Raw genomic sequence first — 15138 nt, 5'->3', positions numbered from 1 at the left:
ATGCACAGACAGAAGCAGAGTCTGGAATGCCAAGGAAGCCACCAGAAGCAGGAAGAGGTAAGGAAGGGTCCTCTCCTAGAGGACCCTTGGAATGCCAAGCCAGCATTCCAGGCGGCGCCCCCAGGAACAGCTGGCGTGCGGGTGGTGACCCGGGGCAGTGAGGACAGAGTGCAGGTTCCTGTCCATCACCATGGTTCCCTCAGATCGCACCTCCTCGAACCAACCTGTCCATAGGACACCTTCTTCTGGAATACCTCTCTGCGTGCACCCCCTGCCCAGACGAATCCTGCCAACGCCCTGTGACTAATCTCGGAGACAGACCCTGCACACGTGGAGAGTCTCAGTGAAGACCGGAGCCCTAGCCCCCCAGGAGACCTTGAGGCAGGTTCTCCCAGTGGAGCCCAGATGGATCCTGGCCACAGGGACTGTGAGATGGTCAACGTTTGTCCTCCTGAGTTAGGGCGATGCTGCCGCGCAGCAGAGACAGCTAGCACATCCTTCCAGGCCCAGTCCGGCCCTGCTCTCGGGGGCCCCCTCGCCCCCTCCCTGGGTCCTCCCACCATACGCTGCTCTCTCCAGCCGCCCCGAGCCCGGTCTCAGCTCCTCTCTGGCCAAATTCTTTTGCTTCTGAGTCTCTTTACTTTGAGCTCCCACCACCACCTCGCACACCCCAGACGTGTGCAGAGCTCACTTCTCGTGTCCTTCTGGTCACAGTGTACATGTCACCACCCTGGAGGCCTTAGATCCCATCTAGCTCCGCCCCCCCACCTCCCCCCAGCAGCAGCTTCGCTTCCCTAGAGCACTTGCCCTTCCCTCCCACCCGGACTTGCTTCTGTGCTTTCGTCCCCCTGCCCCGACCCCCCGCTGTGAGCTCCTGGAGGGCGGGGGCCACCTGGGTCCTTCCGGCACCGCCCGAGGCCCAGCACTGGCCCCTGCTCAGGGTGAGCGTGGGGGGCACAGCAGCTGTGAGTGATGAGAGGGTCTCGGGGCCCCTGCCGCCTCTGAGCTTCTCACACGGCGGACACGGAGGCTGATAACAGAAAGCGCGTGTCGGGTCACAGGCAGGAGGATGCCCAGAATGACCCCCGGAGTCCCTTTTCTGCTCCAGCCGCTCCACGGAGCACGGTGGGCACAGCTCTCCCCCTGGTGGTCGGCCCCGGCACTGCAGCCCCAGGCCCGAAAACCAGAAAACAAAACACACACCTTTGTTTGGATGTCGTCAAGGCGGCAGCTCGCCCTGGGCCAGAGGGGCAAAGGGGCGGGACCCGCCGGCTCCGGGGGATGACAGGACCTCTGAAGCCGCCCCTCTGCCCCCTTTCCCTCCGCCGTCCTAGTGTGCGGTTCATTCACGAAGCCGCCTCAGCCCAGCCAGGGCCATAACGCGGACTCGCTTCCAGATGAGGACCCAAGGCTCCAAAGAGGATGGCCCTGTCCCCAGACGGGTGGCCGGTGCTCTGCCACGTTCTGCACTGCCCAGGTCCAAAGACCACCCCAAGCCCCAGGCTGCCCTCTGCTCAGAAGGACCCCGAGGGAGTAGAAAGCATTCTCCCGGAACCTGGAGCACCGGGGGTCGTGGGTGGAGAACGGAGGACGACGGACTCGTCTAGGAGCCTGTGGGACCCTCGGTGTCACACCACCTTTGCAGCCCAGTGTATAAAGAGCTGAGGCTTTCTCCGCTGTAGCCCCGCCCACACCGGGGCGGGAGTCTCCTGCTGGTGCCAGGTGCCGAAAGAGGATGCCGGACCCCAGCCCCTGTCCTCTCCAGGCGGCCCTGGGGGTGGCGCCGGCTTACGCAGACCCTTAGGCACCTTGGAGACCTCTGGGCATCAGCCTGTCATCTCTCTCCCCTCCCATGCTCTGGGCCCCCTGGCATGTTGCTAGGAGACAAGATGCTCCTGCTTCTTTTTCTTTCCCCGTCACCTCCGCGGGTGCACTCCTCCTCTGAGCCCACTCCCTGTTCCCCACCTGTGAAGTCAGCGTGTTTGTATGGGTGTGCGCGCGCGCGCCTGTGCCCAAGTGGGGATGCCCAGAGGAAAAGGCCCCACAAGGGTGGACAGAGGTGCCTCAGGATCTCAGGGGCTCTTATTGTCAAAGGAAACCCAATGGGAGGAGTTGAGGCTTAAAAAGCCGAACCCCGCCCCTCCCCACTCTGGATTCTGCCTGCCCCGTGAGCCCGGGACCAGTCCCCGTCTCTCTCCTGGTCTCAGTTTCCCAGCTGTACCAGGAGCGGTTGAATGCGGAACTGCGTAAGCGCGCGCTAAGCGTGGACACGGCGCCTGCTCCCTCCCCGCCGGATGGGGTGTGGCGGGGGGCACGCGGTCCTCCCTCCACCCGCGACGCCCGGGAGGGCGGCCGGGCCGGGCGTGGCACTCACCTGGCAATCTACCATCATCCTCAGCCCTGGGAGCGCATCGCCGGCCCCAGGACGGGGCGCGGGGCTCGCAGAGGCTGCTCGCCTCGGCCCGCGCGCCGCACAGCGGGGCGCCCGGCTGCGGGGCTCATGGCGCGGCCTCCCGTCCCCGCCGCGCCCGGGGCTCCGGCAAGCGCGCTGCAAGCGCCGCTCCCATTGTCTGCGCCGCGCCGCCGGCCGCTCGGGCCCCACTGCTCGGTTCCGCCCGGGCTCCCGGGCTCCGGCCGGGTGGGCGGGGTCGGCCGCGGCCCCTCCCCCGCTCCCGCCCGCTGCAGGTGTGAGAGGCGGAACCCGCCGCGCGAGCTCGGGAGCGCGCTCGGGGGCGCGCACGGCCCTCCTCCCGCGGGCGGGCGTGGGCGGACCCCGCAGGGGCCGCTGGGCGTCCTGTCCACGGCCGGGCGCGCACACGAGCCTGCGCGGGCCCGCGGACAGCGCGTGTGCGTGAGCCCCGCCTTGCTGCGCGCGCGCAGCTCACCAAGGACTCGGTGAACAGCGGGTCCCAAGAGTCCTCTGCCGTCGCCGCCTGGTGCATTCCCAAACCCAGCAAGGCGCAGTCTGCCGGGTGGTGCGCGTGGGTGTGGAGACCCGGAGACAGGGGAGTCCCTGCATATACACCCCCGCCCTTTCGTCCTGGTCCCCATATGCCAGTTACAGGGGCAGCTCGATGGATGGCTGGGGTTAGGGGGACCCGAAGCAGCGGTGGAGGCAGCAGTGCACGCTGAGTGCAGGCAGGAAGGCCAGGCCGCCGCTTCCGAATCCTCTACACCCGCTCCCTTTTCTTCCTGGAGGGACCCAGGGGCACAAGGTCCAGCCTGTCCCTGGCTGCAGCCCTGGCTGGAGTAAGAGCCAGTGGAGGAGAGGGACCCACCCCCAGGATGGCGGAGTATCGGGGGTAGCTCCTGTTATTGGGGAGCCCCCTGGGCACTCAGTGCTTTCATCCCACTTTACAGATGAGCAGTGGCCCCAGCGCTCAAGGTCACTCAGCTCTGAGGGACCAAGTCAGCCACGAACGGGGACCGCAGAATCATTGCTCTTTGCCATGCCTGGGCCCAGTGCTGACCGTCAGAGCCCTGTGTCCGGGCTCCCCGGCCAGGCAACCTCCTGAGTCCACGCGTGTTGGGTCCCTTCACGCCCCTGCTCTGATTCCCCGCACACCCTCCCAGGGGCGCTGACCCCATCTTCAGTGGAGGAAACGGAGGTTCTGGGAACTCGCCACGTGAGCTTGCCTGTCACAGGGCTGTGATGTGGCCCAGCTGTGGGTTTGAACGCAGGTCAGTCTGCCCCCAAAAGCTGTGCTTGTGCAGGACCCCGAGGCGGCAGCCTCTGAGCCCGGCCTTGTATTTGTAATTCTATTTCTTAAGTAACTGCAATTTAAAAACAAAAAAACAAACAAAAAAAAACTTCGGAGTCCCCAGAATCATCCGCGCTGGCAAGACTGGTGCCCGTAGCTCAGGTCCGGTTGGGCTAGCCGGCCCGGCGGCTGCCGGTGACCCACCTCCCTCTGTGGGCCAGGCCGCCCTCCCCAGCCCTGCTTCTTCCCACCCGTGGGGCATCTTCGGTCCAGGCCTTCAGCTTCTTTTAGAGAAGTAGCCTGGCCCCGGGTTTGGTTCTAAGAGTTGGGTCCCGTCACCCACTCGTGTCTGAGGGGCACACCCCAGGATGGGGACCAGAGTCAGCCTTGGGCCCAGGGGGCTTGAGCCAAGGCTCTTAAGGCTTATCGGCTGGGGCTGGGAGACCAGGGGCTGGAAGCTGGGCTGAAGCGAGGTGGGGGCTCCCTTCTCCTTGGCAAGGCTGACAGGGCCACCTCCCCCTGACCTTCCCTGATCTCCGCCTCGAGGGGTCTCTTCCTGCGCCAATCCGGAAGCTCCTTAAAGGCAGGGCCTGCTCCTTCCTCCCCTGGGGCAAGCCCAGCCCTCCCCAGGAAGCACCCCAGGGCCCCTTCCTGACTCGTTCCCTCCAGCCCGGGCTGTCTGCTCACAGTGGTCACTCGGTCTGCCTGACCCTTGCGGTCACCAGCCAAAGCACATGGTGCTAGACGAGTGGGCTCAGGGCTGGCACCCAGCTTTTCCGGGAGTGGCCGGGTTGGGGGGGGGGTCTCATCCCAGCATAGCCAGAGCACACCCTCCGTCACCAAAGATGCTGCTATTCCCAGGGCAGGGGACACCGGGCCGCCGAACCCTGAACATGTCCCCCACTCCAGGGAGACAGAACTGCCATGGGGCTCTGAGTCCTGTGGGGGCCACGCCGGTGAGGCTGCCCTGCGCGGCCCTCTGAGTCCGGGTCTGACGCATGCCCACCGGCGGCCTCAGCGGGCCGAGGCTGGCCCGGATGCGTGAGGGACACAGGAGGGCCGGCGGACACGTTTATTGGGTGCTCAGGGACCGAGCCCACAGGACATGGGGCTGACGGGCTCTGCTGCGTCCCTTCCGTCCACGTTTGTCCAGCAGCGTGTGGCCACCTCGCTCAGTCTCCCAGACATGGGAAGAAATCCCGTCTGTCATGCCAGCCAGTTTCAGCCCAGGTGTTCTAGAAAACTCCACCTTCCCTCCCCCACCCCAGGCTGCTTGTACCCCATGGCTGGCGGCACACACACTCAGACGTGCGGGTAAAACACCCCTGTTAAGGCCTAGCACGTGCCGACTTTATTCAAACTGCCCCAACTCTCTTACGAAGAGGGCAGTGAGGGCCAGGGAGGGTGGTCGCCATGGGGCGCAGCTGGACTGACAACCAGAGAGCCCAGGCCCTCGTCACAGGCTCACCCCCGGGTCCTGAGTGAGGCGCTGGCGCCCCGTGCAGACACGGGAGCCCTGAAGCCAGAGCAAAGGCACGTGGGACGCCTTTCACACCAGCGTGAGAAGTGCAACTTGAAGGGCAACAAGTGGCAAGAGAGGGCAGAGGGCAGAGGTGGCGGGCAGAAACTGAGGAGGGCCAGACTGCAGAGCCGGCCTGAAGGCACGTGGTCGGGGGGGCCCTGTGCTCCCTACTGCCACTCTCCGCTCCCCCACCCCGTCTGACACAGCCGAGGTGGGCACAGCTGTGCGGCTCGCAAAGGCCCTGCCACGCCCCCTCGCCCTTGCCGGGTGGACTCTCCTGACAGACTGAGGTAGGTGGCACAGGGCCGGTCTCGGCTAAGGCTCAAGCGGCCAGGCGCTGGGGCGAGCCGGCTGCGGGGCCTGGGGTCCCCGTCCCCCGCAGCCCCGGCTCCGCCGTCAGCTCCTCAGCCAGGCGGTGTCCTTGTCCAGCGTGGAAAAGCGAATCAGCTTCAGGCTGGGCGGCTGGGGCTTCCTGTCGTCCCAGAGGTATTCGGGGGACAGCACCTTGGAGGGCTTGTGCGAGATGAAGCGGCGGTTCAGGTGGCTCTCCTCCTGCCAGGCCGCCATGACGCCGTTGGCCTTGTCCGCCAGGATGCCCATGTGGCAGCCCCTGGCAAACTCGTACACCCTGGCCACCCGCCCCCCGAAGACCGCCCCGCCATAGTAGAAGTCGCCCTCGCCGTCGGCCACGAAGGCGGCGGACACGGGCCTGCGCTCGTAGGGGAAGAGCCGGCGGGGCACGGCGTAGTAGCCGGGGTGGATGGCGGCCACCAGGTCTCCCAGGGTCTCAGGGCCCCACGGGTTCCGGAACACCATGTCCACGTCCAGGCAGAAGAGGTAGTCCACCTCCCGGTGCGCCCGCCTGGCGATGTGCTGGCTGATGGTCTCCATGCGGCGCGTGGACACCTCCTCCCAGCGGGCATGCTTCTGGACGGGGATGACGCTGAGCTGGCGGCCGGCGCCCAGCGGGACCCGGGGGATGGCCGCGGGGTCGTCGGTAAAGACGTAGTAGCACACCCGGTAGCCGTGCATGAAGAACCGCTCCGCCGACTCCAGGAAGTGCCGGACGAAGCCGGTGTACCTGGTGAGGACAGCCTGTCAGCCGCGGTGGCCCCGCCACTGTCTGGGGCCCCACGTGTGTGGCACCGCGCGGGGCCCGGGGCCCAGAGTCCGCCCGGCTGAGTCCGCCTCCCAGCACCCCACCTCGAGGAGTCACTCAGGTCTGGCCCTGGGGTCCTGGTCTGTCAAATGGCCACGATCAAAACACTGACCTCCTAAGACCATCATAACAATGGTACTCGGCAATGATTCTCATATTCGCAAACCGAGCTAAATATCCTGAGCACTTACTAAGTGCCAGGAGTGTTCTAAGGGATTCTTATCTTCTCTGAACCTCAGAAACTCGCTAGAAGGCAGGCACCATACTCCCCACTCAGCAGAGACACTGAGGCTCAGAGAGAGGAGAGGAACCAGGAAGCAGGTGAGTGGGTGCATCCAGGGAAGGTAAGCAGTGTGGGGGCTAGGGGCTCAGGGCAGGTGGAAACTATGTGGCCTGACCCTCCAGGGGTCGCCTGGCTCCCAGGGGAGCCATCTATCCTGTGGCCAGAACTTCGGGCCTTGGGACCCATCACAGCCCCTTTCTCAGGTGTCCTAGACAGGCACCCAGAGGGAGGCCACCAGGGTGGGTCCTATGGGAAAGGTCATGTGGGATCAGGGAGGAGAGAGGGAAACAGAGAAATGCAGGGAGCAGGCAGGCCCGGGGGTAGGAAGAGAGGCCTGCCTGTGGCCTGGCCCTGGAGTCCTAGTCACGTGCAGTGGTCTGCGGTTTCCAGTCCTGTCTGGGCTGCTCAGGGGAAGCAGACAGGGGTGAGGGGGTGAGGAGGGCCCCGACAAAGGCTCCTGTCTTGCAGTCCCGAGCAGCCACCCCTCCCCCTCCATGCCGGGGGCCAGCCCCCCGCCCTCCGGGGAGCCGTCTGCTCACCACCGCACTCAACTTCCTGCCTTCCCCCTGTGTGGCACCCGGTTTGGGGCCTCCCTGGAGCCCGGAGTCCCGTGTCCAGCTCCTGCCTCTCCCCAGACTGTGAGCTCCAGTGGCTTGTGGACTCCAGTGACTCGAGAGAATACCTGCTCCCTCCCCCACACCCACCCCGCCGCTCACCTCCCCACAGCAAATGCCGTGACCCCGATGGTCAGGTTCAGCGGCTGGTACATGTCCTGCAGGAGCTCCGGGTCGAAGGTCCCCTCGGAGACGATGGGTGCCAACCAGGGCGTGAGCGTCAGCAGCTCTGTGGGCCTGTCAGCAGGGGGGGCCGCGGGGGCTGAGACCCTCCCCTCAGGAAAGCCTCAGTCTCACCCTGGCCCTGCCTCCCACGCTGTGTGACCCCAGCAGCCTGGTCCCTGTCCCTGGGCCTCAGTCTCCTCGGGCACAAAGTGGGGACAATGACAGCCAATTTCCCGGGGTGGTCGGGAGGACCAGGAGTTAGTGCATGTCGGCTGTCCGGGGGCGCTGGCTAAGTGCCTAATCAACGGGGTCACCAACATCGTCACCAGGAGGGACCGAGCTCCTGCTACGCGGCGGGCACCATGCTGCACAGCCTTCTGAGAGGTGGGTGCTGTCCACCTGAGCGCAAGTGCAGAGCAGCTGGGTGACCCGCCCAAGGTCACACAGCTAGTGACAGAGCCGACTGGAGCCCAGGTCCCAGGCTACCCGGACCCCGAGGCCACCTGGTACCTCTATTCCCCCAAATTATGTAATTCAGAGCTCTGTGCCCCCATCTTCCACTCCAGGTCCCCCTCCACGCTGCACCCAGACCCGAATCGGCACCTACCTCTGCTCCAGCAGCTTGGGCTGAGGGTACTGGGACCTGCGACAGAGAAGGGCCAGTGGTGAGGGGTGTGAGGGCAGGCGGCCCTGACTGCGGGCCCGCGAGGGGGGAGGGGACGGCCTGCTTACCGCGCCACTGGCCGGAAAGGCTTCTCCCCCTGGTACTGCAGCTTCATGTTGCTGGCGGGCAGGGGCAAGAAACAGCCGTCAGCGCACGCTGTGAGTGAGGCTGAGATTCAGCCGACACCTCCACAAGCAGCACCCCCCCCGCCCCCCGCGGCCCCTGGGTTCCAGGCAGGCTCCCTCGAACCTTCCCACTGCTCTGCTCACTCTGCAGGGCTGGGCCCCCACAGACGCAGTCTGTCCACGGTCACCGAGTGGTGGCGTAGTGAGTCCGACCCGTGGCCGTTTGTCTCCAAAGCTATGCTTTCCCACACCTCTCAGGTGGAAGGCTGGAGAAGCCCCCAAAGACCGGTGAGCCCAGCTCTGCCAGTTCCTGGCCTGAGGGCCTTGGGAGAGTGACTTAACCCGAGCCCACAGTGATGGCCAGCTGTCAAGCAAACACCAGTCAAAGTGCGGTGAAGGCGTTTGGCAGGCGTGACTAACATCTGCACCAGCTGACCGTGCAAAGATTACCCTGGATCATCTGGTGGGCCTGATTTACCAGTCCAAAGCCCCTGGAAACAGAACCGTGGGGTCCTCGAAGAGGACACGCCGTCGGTGGACAGCAGTGTCAGCGCCTGCCCCCCGCCGACGGCCTGTCCCCCCCCGACGGCCTGTCCCCCCCCCCGATGGCCTGCCCCCCCCCCCCGACGGCCTGCCCTGTGCTCGCCCTGGCCCGCCGCCCCCGCGAGCGCCGAGCGCCGTGTCCAGCTACCTACCAGCCGGCCGCCCGCCGACCTGCCTGCTTCCCTCCCTCCTGCCGGCTGTTTCCTTAGTGCAGCCCTGACCGATGCACCTGCTTTTCCTCATCTATGAAACGGGTGACCGTCCTGAGAGCTGCCGTGAGAACGAAATCAGGGATGCGGCTTGGGGGCCTCAGCCCACTGCCAGTGGTCTATGTGGTGAGCCTCACGCACGTCAACCAAGGCCACCCCGAGGGGAGCAGTCACACGGGGGTCCCCGAGGAAGCAGGGAGCAGCCTGCACCAAGTCTCCGGTTTTGCCGCCATCTGGCCTAGACACCTGGGGCCTGACGTTTGACTCCTCGGGAGTTACAGCCCCCTCACCCTTAAAAAAAAACGAGACAATAAAACCTTCCGCATAGAGCTGCTCCCCAGTTGGGGGAGGTGGGAGGCAGCGAAGGGGAGGCCAGCCCACGGCCACCACGGAGCAGCTCTGGGAGGAGCCAGCTGTGAGGCTCCGACCACCTGAGGACGCACCGCCTGCCACTCCTTCGGGAATTTTCAACATGTCCCATAGGAAGGGACGATGGGACGGCTTGAGTCTCCCTGCATTTTCCCGGAATTTTCGGTCTATGCTTGTCGGTGTGTGTGGCAAGACACAGTGACAGACACTTACCATGTTAACGGTTCTCAGGTGCACAGTTCAGCTGTGTTAAGTGCGCACACTTCGTGCCGCGGCCACCCCCGCCCTCCGGCTCCAGAACCTTCTCACCTTCCCAAACGGAAACTCCGTCCGCATCATCCTCCCGGTCCCCCTGGCCCGTGCCCCCACCCCCCGTCACCGCTGTCCCACCGCTGTCTCTGAGTGTGACCCCTCCAGGGCTCTCGCTGACTGGCATCTCAGAGTATCTGTCCCTCTGCGACTGGGCTGCACTCTGCAATCGATACTTTTTTAAAGTCAATCCATCAAATCGACCCTCTGCCCTAGTTCACACAGAGAAGCACATTTCGGGTCCCCGCTCAGAACGTGACAGCTCTCGGCAAAGGCTGTCAGAACGGAGGACGCTGGCACCGGCCAGCCCGGCGTCCCACACGCCCCGGCGACCGCCCCTCCGGTCCCCCACAAGGCCAGAGTCCTCCGGCTGCCCAAAAGGGTTGGACATAACCTACAAAAGCCACAGGAGGGCGCCAGCCAAAAGAACGTCACATTTCTGAACCTCTGAGCATACATAAGACACCTAAAAGTCCAGAAGAAATCCAAACGAAGAGGCTTCGAGACATGACCATGGGAAACAAACAGAGCCTCCACCTTCAATCTGTGAGAAAAACAACTTGGTGCAATCAAAAGACAGACAAACTGGAATGGGAAAAAAAAAAAAATGTAGCAAGTCTGCTCTGCCAAGGGCCATGACAGAGGATGGTATAGGCCAGAGGCCAAGCAGTCCAGGAAGAGGAGGTTCGATCAGTGTGTGGGGGGAGGGGGGAGGTGAAGGCGGGCAGGGAGACTCAGAAGGAATCGAAGAAATGAAATTTAAGCCAAAGAGACAGCATTTCCCATCTCTTGGATCGGCGAGGTGGTTTGGTTTTACTTTTTTCTAGTTTCCAGTTTGTTTTCTGCTTCCGTCTCGTCTGTCCAGCAGTGTGGCCCAGGGGCAGTGCCGTGGGTGGGCGTGGGGTTTGTGGGGATGTGAGTGTGGGGGTGCCCTGGTCCTTCCGGAAAGCAACCCGACAAGATGGACCAAGAACCTCTCCATGTCCTCTGGCCGGGGGAAGGGAACACATCCAACTGAAAGATCTTTCAGGTGGAAAAACTTTATGTCCAAAGCTGCTCATTAAAAATGACTTTAGGACCCTGGGAAATTGGAAACAACCTAACAACTTCCCAAATTTAGGTGGGAAAGGGGTTCAAGAATTATGACCCAACCCCTGGGTAGAATAAAATGTCAGTCATCACTGAGAGTATGAACACGCGCCGAAAGATAAATCCATTTCTGAGAAACAGAATAAAAATCATAAAGACATTAAGATCACGACGATTCTCGGTAGGAAGCTAGTAAATATCACCGAGTAAACGCACAACCTGTTCGTTTAGAAAGTGCGGCAACCCACGAGCCAACGACAGGCTGTGGATAATTCAGATCGGTGGGACCCGAGAGGGTTTTTCTTCTCTTTCATCTTTCCTGCTTTCCAGCTTCCTAACATACCATCTCTTGTTTCTAGAATACTAATAAGGCACGCCTCGTTAATTAGTAGTCTGCGACCCACATTTTAAACTTCAGCCGCCATGATGCCCCTCGAGACTGTCCCGTCGGATTTTTTCACTCTCGACTGATGCGTTCGTTATGTGGGGAAGACTTTGGTCACGTGTTAATTTGTTTCTCGAATCCACAGAGAACTGAGCAAAATAGCCAAGTCCTAAAAGCGCTGTTTACCGAGCACCTACTATGTGCTCGGTGCTGCTCCAGGCTATTTAAAGGCATCGACCCACTCCAAGCCTCCAGTGGGCCGGGAGGGGCACCTCCGCTGCCCCACTTTACAGATGCAGCACGTGAGGCTTGGAGCTACCCAACACGCTCAAGGCCCGCTATAGAGGGGACGGTGCAGGGACACCCGGTCATTGAGGCGGAGCAGCCCATAAATGACCCAAACACTCATCACACTGATCAGAACCACGAGCTTAGGATCTCAGACTCTGCAGGCACAGCGACCTTAAAAGCTGTCCCACCTTCTCCACTCCGGGCCGCCCACAGGGCCCCCTGTTCTCCCGGCCCCATACTTACAAGATCTCCGGACAGGGCAGATAATAGGGGACATAGGAGAATGGCAGCCAGTTCTCGACGTACACCCTGGGAAGGAAAAACCCCTGATTCAGCTCTGTCCCAGAGGCTGAAAGCTACTCGGTGCTCATTAGTGGCCGTGAAGGCCCAGTGGAGCGTGTGGGGGTCCCCCAGCACAACTCAGGTCTGGCTGACCTCGGAGGACAAAGCCTCCGGTCTCTGCAGGCACTATTCACCCACACGGGCATTCCCTCCTGGGTGGGACGGCTCTTGATGGCAGGCCCTGCACACAAAGCGGGGTGGGGTGGGGTGGGGGGGACAGCCCTGGGGACGTCATAGAAGGAGCATGAATTCTGGAGCATGAACGGGAGTGTCCCGTCCACATGGCTAGAAGGATGATCGGGGAAGAGGAAAGAGCAAGTGCAAAGGCCAGGAGGCCGGGACAAGACAACGATCCAGAAGCCCAGCTCCATTTTGCTGGGGCTGGGGCTGCGGTTAGGGCCCAGGTGTGCCAGGAGAGGTGGGTGAAACCCGGGAGCCCCGGAAGGGGTCAGGTTTGGGGGCTGCGATGTTGGGAGCGAGGGCTTCATGGGGCATGCTCACCACAGAGCACAGAAGATGGTGCCAACCAGCAGGCCCAACCCCAGGCTCAGGGCCAGTCTGTGGCAGCGCATGGCTGGGCGTAGCATCTGAGCCTGGGCATCTGCTGAGACTGGGTGTGCCCCGCGAGTCGGCCCTCCTCTCTCCTGCTGAGTCTGTGTCTCCAGGGTCCCGGGAACACCTGCAAAGGAAAGCTCCTTATCCAGCGGCCCCGTCCTTGCTACCCTGCCCTCCTTTGGGCGGCCCCAGGGGAATGCGGGTCCCTGGTCTCCATTTCCTGCTGGACCCGAGGCGCAACTCCGGAAGCCGGCCCACTACTCAGTGCTCAGCCGAAGCCTGCAGCTGTGCCTCGGAGGTGGCGCTGGCCCATCTGACAAGCCCCGCAACACTCGCCCCTCGGCTGTCAGGTCTCCTTGCCCTCTCCAGCACCCCCCCCCGCCCCGCCCCCCGCCGTGGCGGAGGTGCGTCGAGGACCGCCCGACTGCGCCAGCAGCGCCAGGGCGGGGCGCCCGGGCTGGGCTTGGTTCCCGTGCAGAACTGTGAGGACACTGGGACTCGAGCCCAGAATCTGCACGGCGGGGACACGGCGGGATTCCGGGGGGGGGGGGGGGTGAATGGGGGGAGGGGTGGCAGCAGCGCATTCCTCCGGGAGGCGGGGCCTGGGCGCTCTAGGTTGTCCGCGGGAACGCGCTCCAACGCTCACTGTCTCCATGATGCTGGGCAGGACACTCTCCCGCCACGAAAACAGCCTCAGCGATCTCCCGGGATTAAAGGCGCAGGGTCGGGGAGGCGGAGAGTGAAGACAATACGCATCGGCCCTGAGGACGGCGTGCGGGAAGGGCTGTAAGGCGCCTGGCATAGTCGGGGTCACAGCCGGCAAGAGACCCCTGGCAGCCAAGGAGGGGCCACCCAGGTCGAAGAAAGACCCTGGGGCGGGGGTTTCGGTGGCATCTGGCAAGCCCGCTCCCTCTCCCTCCTCTGCGGGCCTCAGTTTCCCCACCGGGCCACGGGGCGCAGCGTTCTCCAAATCCCCGCCTCGACCGTCGGCTCCGCTAGACCCTGCCTCCCGCGGGGCCCAGGCCGCCGGGGCCACTCCGCCAACCCAAAGCCAGCCCGGAGACCGTCCGCTCCAGCCCGGAGTCCGCACCCAGGGGCCTGGGGCCGAGACGCGCACGTCGACTTCCGCCCGCCAGTGCGGGCTCCCGGCTCGGGGCGCCCGGCCTCAGCGCAGGCACCGCGCAGCGACAGGGTGGGGCGGGGGGAGCGCGACTGTCCCTGCGGGGTACAGACTCACCTCCTACGGCCAGACGGGGCGTTGGGATGGAAGGAGGGGCGCACCTCGGACCGGAGACCCAGGACTCCGCTCGCCGGGCCCTCCGCGTTCACCGCGGCCGCGCGGCGCCTGGGGCAGTGCGCGCACGTCCCGCCCGATGTTAGGCCTGCGGCCGGGGGCGGGGCCGGGCGGTGTCCGCGAGAGGCCAAAGGAGCGTCTGGCCCCGCCCACAGCCTCGGCCCCGCCCGCCCGCCCCGCGCCCCACCCCGCGCCCCACCCCGCGGCCGCTGCCCTGTTCCCGCAGGGGGTCCTCGGGGCGGTGGGCGCAGCAGGCCCAGCTGCGCGGCGGGAAGCGCGGGCCCGGGAACGCCTGGCGGGCTTGCGGGCCCGAGCAGTAGCTACTTGGGGGAAAAACGCCGGTGGATTTAGAAGAGCATCGATGCCATCACAGCCAGGTGAAAACGGCTGGTTCCGGTTTAGGATCGCTCCTCCTTTGCTCGGGGCCTCTACGCCCGGCGCCCGGCCTGGGGGACCTGGAATCTCCCAGCCCCTGTTTCCGCCCATGTCAGTGGGGTTGTCACGCTTCCCTCCCTCGGCCTGGCCTGTCGGGGCGCGTCGACTCCAGCAGCCCCAGGCCGACCCTCTTACGTCTCACCGAGGGGTAGGCCAAGGGGAGGGCGTGGGAGGGCCTCTGCCTCGCCATGGTGAGGGAGGGGGCTTACGGAGCCGGATGCTGAGAAAGGGCAGGGAAGACTGAACAGCTGAGGCTCTGCTTCACAGTGATGCGGTTTCCAGCTGCAAACCCAGCTGCAAACCCAGATCTGCCCGGCACCTGGGCACAGCCTCCCAGGTCCTTCCAGGCTCCGCGGCCTGTGTCCCTGGGGCCTCCCTTGAGGACCACAGGTTCCCAGGAAGGCAGGGCCTGTATCCCCAGAAGTCCACAGGCGGGGAGCTGGCGAGTGCTGCATGAAAGGTCATACCTCCGTTTTCAGATGCAAGGGGTGGTTCCCTGGGACCTGGTCTGGGACCAACTGGCTTGTTTTTCTCACTCAGTTTAAGTTTGCGAAGTCCCCCCCTCCCCCCGTGTCCCTGCTGGACGCTGCTGGGGCTTCCCAGGTAATGAAGCAGTGAACGGGGCGGCAGACCGAGCTCTCGCCTGCTGGCCACGCCCCCTCTGGGCCCAGCCGGTGTTCTCTGCCGCTCCCGCCGGTGCTTCCCCCTGAAGAGGCGAATTCAGCCCAAGGATCACCTCAGGGTGGCATGGAAGAAGCTGGGAGAAACAAGGATAACCAAAGAGAGCGCCCAGCATCCCGCCTCCTGGGCCCGCTGAGTGGTCCCCTCCCCCACGGATGTCCGAGCTTCGCCACGGCTTCCAGTGAAGACAGGAGCACAAAACGATGGGGCGTCACTCGAGGTGGCGCTATGAAAAGGCTGTGACCTCTCCTGGTCTCCTCGTTCCTGTGTCCCCTCTCCGTCCCTCTGCCTCTCTGAGCCAACGTTCTAAAGAAGCAAGACTAGGTGCTACGAGCCGCCTGATTGGGCCCTGGTGACCAAGAGGGTCCCGGCCCACAGACAGGGAAGACTTGCACCCCAGGTC

The 15138-nt window shown here is 64.1% G+C and overlaps 2 protein-coding genes across 4 annotated transcripts in view; both read right to left on the bottom strand.

Moving 5' to 3' along the window:
- The window catches only part of RALGDS (ral guanine nucleotide dissociation stimulator), a 41298-nt gene extending 38749 nt beyond the window's left edge, over window positions 1-2549 (bottom strand). The window contains exon 1 of the mRNA XM_016133934.2: window positions 2375-2549. Within this exon, the coding sequence (XP_015989420.2) occupies window positions 2375-2392 (18 nt within the window). The 5' untranslated portion in view covers window positions 2393-2549. The remainder of the gene's footprint in view (window positions 1-2374) is intronic.
- A 2209-nt stretch (window positions 2550-4758) lies between these two features.
- Window positions 4759-13711, bottom strand: GBGT1 (globoside alpha-1,3-N-acetylgalactosaminyltransferase 1 (FORS blood group)). Of its 3 annotated transcripts, XM_016133938.2 has the most exons (8): window positions 13563-13711; window positions 12972-13086; window positions 12272-12449; window positions 11672-11737; window positions 8177-8227; window positions 8052-8087; window positions 7382-7516; window positions 4759-6304 (listed from the first exon to the last, which is right to left on the bottom strand). In XM_016133938.2, the coding sequence occupies exons 3-8, from the start codon at window positions 12355-12357 to the stop codon at window positions 5620-5622; spliced, it is 1059 nt and encodes a 352-aa protein (XP_015989424.2). In that variant the 5' UTR covers window positions 12358-12449; window positions 12972-13086; window positions 13563-13711; the 3' UTR covers window positions 4759-5619. The 3 variants fall into 3 exon arrangements, with proteins under 3 accessions (XP_015989424.2, XP_015989423.2, XP_036073490.1); XM_016133937.2 differs by lacking the exon at window positions 12972-13086; XM_036217597.1 differs by lacking the exons at window positions 11672-11737; window positions 12272-12449; window positions 12972-13086; window positions 13563-13711 and adding an exon at window positions 8358-8746.
- Window positions 13712-15138: the final 1427 nt, after the last annotated feature.

This window comes from Rousettus aegyptiacus, unplaced genomic scaffold (genome assembly GCF_014176215.1).
Source record: "Rousettus aegyptiacus isolate mRouAeg1 unplaced genomic scaffold, mRouAeg1.p scaffold_m13_p_3, whole genome shotgun sequence".
NCBI lineage: Eukaryota > Metazoa > Chordata > Mammalia > Chiroptera > Pteropodidae > Rousettus > Rousettus aegyptiacus.
Note: the sequence above shows the minus strand (reverse complement) of the source record. Positions and strands in the feature narration are given on the sequence as shown.

Excerpts from the sequence above, each read along its gene's own strand:
- GBGT1 (XM_016133938.2), bottom strand. The coding sequence starts at position 12,357 with ATGCTACGCCCAGCCATGCGCTGCCACAGACTGGCCCTGAGCCTGGGG. Across the intron at positions 8,228-11,671 it reads CTGCCCTGTCCGGAGATCTT|CAACATGAAGCTGCAGTACC; the intron begins GTAAGTATGGGG and ends CCTGCCCGCCAG. Across the intron at positions 8,088-8,176 it reads CCTTTCCGGCCAGTGGCGCG|GTCCCAGTACCCTCAGCCCA; the intron begins GTAAGCAGGCCG and ends TCTCTGTCGCAG.